This window comes from Parasteatoda tepidariorum, chromosome 7 (genome assembly GCF_043381705.1).
Source record: "Parasteatoda tepidariorum isolate YZ-2023 chromosome 7, CAS_Ptep_4.0, whole genome shotgun sequence".
In the NCBI taxonomy this organism is placed as follows: domain Eukaryota; kingdom Metazoa; phylum Arthropoda; class Arachnida; order Araneae; family Theridiidae; genus Parasteatoda; species Parasteatoda tepidariorum.
Window position 1 is genome coordinate 59,178,495 of NC_092210.1, and position 7,949 is coordinate 59,186,443.

Below are 7,949 nucleotides of genomic sequence, written 5' to 3' on the forward strand. Positions count from 1 at the left end.
CTGGAAAACTTTTTACATAAAGATGAACTTGATTGAAACAAACAAGTTCATACTATGAAATAAATAAAAAAATGAACTTAAACCAGCTAGTTCCATAATATGGTACATTAAATTCATATCCATAATATGGTACATTCCTAAAAATATGGTACATTATTGATAAGTTCCGATTTATTTCACTATAATCTCACACACGTTTTAATCCAAATTCAAGCCCACATAACTTTTGGTACAATTAACATAATTGAAATATCGTAATAAGTACAGTATACTTTAAATTTGATTTAGAATTTTTTCATTTGAATAATGAAAGTAGACCGTTTCAGAACAGTCAATGACCTTAATTTAATTTTGGGATTTGCAATAAGTAACTTTTGAAAAATTTGATGAAATTTTTGTTATTTTATCTTATATAAAATATGTTTAATTTTATGTAAATAATTTATAAGGAATAGGGTAAGAAAAGTATAGTAGCTTTTAGGCCATGGACAACACAAAGGTGGCCAAGATTGTAGCTGCTCTTGAATTCACAGTAACTATTATGTTGAATAATTATGTTTCATTTCAATCGAAAGAGTATTGGCATCATTTATTAGTTGTAATTTCAGAAAAGTCAGCAGGGCATGCAGGTTCTTTCTTTGAAAAATACTATAATAATTTCAATTTATTTACAATTTTAGGGAGATTATAAGAATTATAAACTATGTTGACATTTCCCTAATTACGTATAACACTGAAGATGCAGATGGGTATAGATATTTTTTAAATTTATATTGGTATACCTAAAACTTATTTGTGGAAAATGTTAAGAAATTTTCATTTCTATTATTTTTCATGAAGACAAAAAAAAATATTTTAGATAATAAAAATACCTACAGCAAAGTGATAAAGTTAGTAAATGACTTTTTTTAACTTCTTATATTGATAATTGAATTTAAAAAAAATCAAATATTTATTTTTGTTTTCTTATTGATGTCAAAATGACTGCAAGCTCTAGGTAGTTAAAAAAGCTGGTTGTTCGAGTGTTTAATACCACTGTCACTATATAATTTATTATTTATAAAAACAATCCTTAAAACTTTGCTACCTTATTAAAAACAAAACATATCAGAATTAATAAACATTTTAACCTCAGTATAACTTTCCTTTATGTTATAAAAAGAGAAACTCAAAATATAGATTTATAATTTTGCCTTAAATGCTACTTTTTTTTTTAATTGATTTTTTTCCCAAGTCGGGAATATGCTAATTTTTTATGAGCATCTAATTATGGAGTTTGCCAAAGGCCCTCAAACACTTCTTTTCCTGTATATCTCTGAAATTGAATGATTTGTATTGGAGGACAGAAAAAAAAATCAAAGTTAAATTTAAAGAGAGATGCAGATAAAGTAGTGACAGCCGCAGTATTGAAAAAAACTACAAAGAATTTATTATGATGTAAACATAAATTATTAGCACATAAATAGTGAATGAAATAAAAGGTATTTTAATGGTAAAACCTGTATCAGACTAAGAACTTTTTCTTGCACAGCTGTAGGAGGATCATTCTTTGGTCCAATTAATTTAACCAAATCTTGAATAAAATCTTTCTGAGTAGCTTGCAGTTGAAATCTTTTTCCACAATTTTTAACACAAGTTTCTAGTACCTAAAAAATATACATACATATATATATCACAAAATAAGGAGGCAAAAAAAAAAAAAGTAGAGAAAAGAGAAATTAATAATGAAAATTAAGAAGGAAAAAAATGTTTTATTAACTACACATAATCTGCAAGTACATAGAACCTGTAAAATAAGATAAAAATACAAAAAAAAAAATTTTTTTTTTAAAAAGAAAATAATTCCTTTTTTTAAATTTTTTAAAAAAAATTAAAAAGCCAAAAACTTAAATAACGAAAAAATACAATCTCATCACATAATTATACCTCCAATTAGAATGCTTTCTAATATTGTATAAATATAGCCAAAGCAAAATATCTCAATACAAAAGAGTGAATAATAGGTATGTATCCCTAAGAATGCCCATTAAGTTTTGCTCTTTCACACTCAAATAATGATGTCTCATCTTTTGATGCCCTGATCTTTTCTATTCTGACGAATTCTTCAGATTCATATTTAACGCAATTTCAAAAGATTGACACTTCATGCCAAATCTTTCTGGGCGCATGGAAAAATTATGACGAAAACACAATAACGAATTCTTTTATAAGAAATTTGCTATTTACAATCCGTTGGTTGGTAACTAAAATAATATTTTGTGGTACTCAAGACTAGGAAAGAAAGATGAAGTTATACAGGTAAAATAAAATTCTTAAAAAAAAAGTTTTGAAAAGTTTATCTAAAAAGGTTGATTATGTTATATTACTTTATTATATTTGTGTATAACCTATAGATTGGGTTTACTTTTTGGATAAAAATCTTAGAAACCAAAAGTTTTACTAATGTGTAAGACCCCTCCCCCAAATTTCATTGCAATTTAGGGGTCCAAAAAGTCAATTTGTACACCTAAAAATATGGTAATAAAATAGGCCGTGCATAAATATTGAGTAAAAATGATATTTACTATTACAAAATGATTGAAAGATAATAAGGCATAGATTAATTTTTTGGGAAGAAAATACTGTTATTTTTCTTTCTATTTTATCACGCCAAACATTAACTCAGAATATGATGCAGATTTGGCGGAAAGAATACATGTAACAACCATATTTTTAAACACTTACTGTAAGTGTATACATCACTACTGTGTAGTTTTTGCCAGCATTTTGCAATAGTCGTTTTCGTATAGCTCTCAATGCATCTTTAGGCCTAATAAATGAAATAAAAATATATTTCCATAAATTTTTGAAGAAAAAATATAAAAAGAAAAGTTCATAAAAGAATTAAATTTCTTAGAAACACTCTTTAAAAAATGCTGTCATAGTAAAAACACTGATAGATAGGAAAGATAATTTTTTAAAAAAAAAAAACAGAATAAAAAATTGTTCTTAGTTCTAAAATATAACTCCATTGAAAATCACAGTTTTCTCTGTTACTAATTATCTGCCTTACCATACAAGAAAAAAGTGACAATAAAAGAATAAAGTCTATTATAGATGCTCTGTTAAAATGCTTTGCTATAGTTAAAACAGAAACACGAGCAAAAATAAGAAAATAACATTTTAAAACAATTCTCAATTTTTAAAACTTAAAGTGTTGAAAAATAGACGAAATTGACTTATCTAAATATAAGAGCATTACAAAACTCATAGTTCAGTGTTAAGTAATCTAGTTACAATTCGTCAACTTTCTCTTCTCAATTTGTCTCACATAACATAAATTAACAAATTTTAGACCTTAACAAATATATGTTAAAGCTTATAGATTATCCTTAGTTAAATCTATTCAAGTTGACTCCCCCCCCGAAAAATGTTGTCAAAAATACTTATCCGATTAATACTCAGCCGAATATTTGGTCAAATATTCGGCAAAAAGGCTGAATACAGAATAGTGGTCAAATATTCTTTACATACCTAATTTTTAAATTCCTAAAGACTAAATGCAGATCAAATTTGTATACTATCCAATAAATTATATAGTGAATTTCAATGGTTGAAATTGATCTAGCATTGAATGGTTAAAATTAGTCACAATCCAAATACAACTCTGCATTATAGTAACATCCTGACTTTGCGGAACTGGCAAAAGTAAGAAGTCTACTTCAGACTGATAAAAAAAATTTGAAATAAGTAAGAAAAACATGAAATGCACTAACACTTAAGATTAATTTCTTTTAACTTTATTTTTTTTTGTAATTATTTCTAATATGATTTTAAAAAAGTAAGTTTTTTATTACATAATGTGAAATTAGTTATGATAGATAAATTCAAAGACCATAACTTATGAAGGTATGGATCTAAAATGACTATATATAAAAATATAATTTCAATAAAATTTTAAAAGGTACTAACCTCAATGTAAAAGAAATAAACTTTATACAAGTTATAAATGAAATAATACTCACCCTTCATCAGTCTCATTGATGATATCACATATTTCCATATTTAGTGCCCAATTTTCTGAAGCAAGTGAGGCATCAGTGGCTTGCTCTAAAAACAAACAAATAGGATTTATATTGAGAGCTATTAGAGTTATCACTTAAATGATTATAAAAATAAAGATTATTTAAATTAAATTTTTATTATATTATTGTTTATGTTCTACAACAGGATAGTGACAATATTAAATTTCGCAAGGCTCTGTTCCAAAATGTGTATATACCTCTTTTAATACAATGAACTTCTTAAATTACATAATCAGGGGTCTGTTTAGGAGAAATTGGGTCTGTTAACGGACCCTTCACAAAATATCTTTTCACAAAAACGGACCCTTCACAAAATATTTTAACTTAAAAATGGACCCTTCGCAAAACAATATATCTTTTAATCGGACCCTTCACAAATTTGTTTATCTTCATTATTGTTTTATTAATCGAATAAACCCTTCCCAGGAAGGGGGGGAAGAAAGACAGATGAAAACGAACTAAATTTTGCCTCTGGTAGACGCTTCTTCCTTTATTCATCCGAAATGAATATTCTGCGTTCAGATAATTGCTAATTTTGGCTAAATACCAAATATTTATATGTTGCATCGCTAATTTAGTAGCTGCAATCAGAGCTCATTCCAGGCAGGGTAAACAGGGCTCAGCACCCTGCTGCCCTTTTAGTCAAAAGAATAGACCCTGTTGTCCCTGAAGTAAATTAGTGCCCTGATTTAACAGACTCCCACTCCATAGCCTTTTTGCCCTTCCTTTCCTCAACCCTTCTTTATTTTTCCCTCAAACTCTACAATGGATTTCTTAAATTTTTGTTATTTTCAACTCTTTTTATTTAGTTTGTCATTGCTGTCAATACATAGATTTATATGGGAAAGGAAAAATAGCCATCACACTCCCCTGTTGCACTTGTCTTTGAAAGCTTGCAGTTACTTCCACTATCATTAAATCATAATTATTATTAATCATTTTAATTATTAAATCATAACTACAGACACTTAAAAACATACATTTATTATTTTATTAATATATGCATGCATTTTAAACAAATTAAAAAGCTAATTAGCTCATTAACTCGATATATAAGTTAATTTATTTATAAAAATTAGTAATTAGTATGATTGCTTTGCTACTTTTAGTAAAGTACAAAAAATTCTTTTACTAATTGACAATGTTTTTTAATAGAATGTGTAAAGCCCATAGAAAGAAATTATTGCCTTTTTAGAATAATAATGCCCTTTTTTTAAACTTTTGGACTCGGCCCTTTTTTCTGCCTAGAATGAGCTCTGGCTGCAATTGCTGATTATTTTTTAAAATTTAACTTTTATAATTATAATTTTACAGTGTTGAGCATAATCTTGTATGTCTTTACAATTTAAAAACTCATTAAAAAAGTTTTTTTGAAATAATGGACCCCATTTGCATAAATTCACAAAAGCAGACCCTGGTTGAAAAAATGTGATTAAACGTTTATTTTATATTCACAAATTATGAGTAATTTTTTCACAATTTTACAAAAACGGACCTTTTACAAAATGTCTGGACCAGGGTTGGGTTTTTGACATGACAAGGGTATAATAATGGTTTAAACCGTCAAAAACCCGTCAAAAATGTCAAAAACTAAAGTTTGCCAAGAAAATATATAAACTTCAAAACTACCAACAGTTGCCATGCATTATATTGAAATTTAATTATACTATAGGTAATCAGCAGGTTTTAAAATATTTTTTAATTAAAATTAAGGTAAAATAACAGATTTAAAATCTCAGAAATTTATATTCAAATGCATGTGCAGAAAAATTTTGCACAAATTTTTTTTAAATATTTATATTTTGAAAAAAAAAATTTTTTTTTTGATACTTAAGAAAATTAAAAGTTTATTACTATGCATTTTTGACATATAAGGAACATATAACTAATATTTATAAGGAACTTACAAGTTATGTTGTATAAATACAAACTTGATATAAGATACAAGTGTATAAAAAATTTTTTTTAATGTTATACCGAATATCTTTATTATCCAGTATGTTAATTTGAATTTAAAAGTAGTTATATTTGTGAATAATGATAAATATAATTCATATTGTTTATTATATTTATTTATAATTATTACACTTATCATTTTAAAACAATTTTTATCTCTTAATTTTTTTTTCTCCACTTGTATTAAGAATACAAATAATGCATATCTTGAAAGCAAGAAGTAATTATTCAACAGCTGAATATTTAGATATTCAACAAAACTATATAGTATTCAGCAAAATGAAATTCACAAGTATTTGGATAAACTAAATTTTCAGCATAGTAAATGAATAGGCTGAATATACTGTAAATCGACACTAACTACTCTGTGTATTTAACAGAAAGCACTTAAATTTGTATTGTCTTATGTTAAAAAGATTATTAAGAAGATTTAAAAGAATATTAAAAAGATTTTTCTTTAAAAGATGTCTAATGTACAAAACTGCTAATGTTTATCTTTAAAAATGTCTAATTTTTAGTATAATCTATACTATACACTAAATTTGGTTATAAATAAATTTCTTAATAATATCACTGCAGATTTTCAATAACACATGAAAATGAATACATAATATTACAAAAGATGTGAGCTTTCAAAAGTACAAGATTTTGGTTACTATTCAAAATATAAGTGTTTCTTCAAAATTTTAAATTTATTTTTTCTAGAACATATTTAGAAACACTATCCTTTATAAAAAATATATAAATTTTATGTATTAATTAAATTTCACATATGAATATAGGTTTTTGACATTTTCGACATTTTTGACAGTGAGGTTTTTGACATGACGGTTTAAACCATGGTTTAAACTGTCAAAAACTGTCACATGTCAAAAACCTGCCAACCCTGGTCTGGACAGACCCCTGATAATAGAATAGGATATCCTCCCCACTGTAGATGCACTCATTTTATTTTCAACATACATCTTATTTTGAACACCAGGTACAACCAAGGTGTCATATAAACTTAAAACTTGCAAAGAAACTAACATAAACTCATGCAAGTGAGAGATAAGAGTATTAACTTTTTGATATTTCAAAAATGAAAATATAATATTTAAAAAATAGGATCAAGGAAGAAAAAGTTAAAAACAAGGAAGCATTCTCCTAATTTTATACAGCAAAAAGATTAGACATAATGCATGTGCTCTACTATTAATCATATTTAATTGTAGACAGTATTTTAGCACTTTAATAAACTATGCAAACGTTAAACATTGTACTTTTCATCATAATTCTTGTACATAAACTTATCTCCAATTAAACCTTTTAGGTAGAATGAAATCGATAATGAATTAATAATATAGTGTAGATAATATTTCCATATAGCTAATTTTTGTTTCAAAAAGAGAACCTATAGATACTATAAATAGGTAATAGATATATATAGGTGTATACATAAAATGATACTAATTATTTAAGTTAAAATTGGTTTCCTAGCAGAGTATAAAACGGCAGATCATGAGTACGTTAGTAGGTCCTAAAAACATATAATTGAAACAAATCAGATTTCCAAATCAAAAATTTACCAATTCTCTGTCCAACTGCAGTACTAAAAGGATTAACTCCCACACCTAATTGTGATAACAAAGTAGCCATTATTGTTTAAAAAAATGATGAAAGGAACTAATTAAAAACGAGATTATAATATCATCACTAGAAGAGACTACAGAAAAAGTTATATAACGATCATGTAAACATAAATAGTCATATTATTATAAATTCATCCTTTAATATTAGTCATAACCGGAAGCGCAAACAGGTGTGACTGTCAAATTTTTGTTTATAGTGTATTAGATCTATAAAAACACATAACATTTGACATACAAGAAGAATAAATTTATGTTTGAAAATACTCCGTATATGTCACTGTCATCGCAAACTGATCCA

At 26.1% G+C, this 7,949-nt stretch overlaps 1 protein-coding gene across 1 annotated transcript in view; it reads right to left on the reverse strand.

Annotated features, from left to right (window-relative positions):
- The window catches only part of LOC107439333 (TOM1-like protein 2), a 29,066-nt gene extending 21,118 nt beyond the window's left edge, over positions 1 to 7,948 (reverse strand). The window contains exons 1-4 of the mRNA XM_016051891.4: positions 7,589 to 7,948; positions 4,005 to 4,089; positions 2,725 to 2,809; positions 1,500 to 1,646 (exon numbers count right to left, since the gene is read on the reverse strand). Of these exons, the coding sequence (XP_015907377.1) occupies positions 1,500 to 1,646; positions 2,725 to 2,809; positions 4,005 to 4,089; positions 7,589 to 7,658 (387 nt within the window). The 5' untranslated portion in view covers positions 7,659 to 7,948. The remainder of the gene's footprint in view (positions 1 to 1,499; positions 1,647 to 2,724; positions 2,810 to 4,004; positions 4,090 to 7,588) is intronic.
- Position 7,949: the final 1 nt, after the last annotated feature.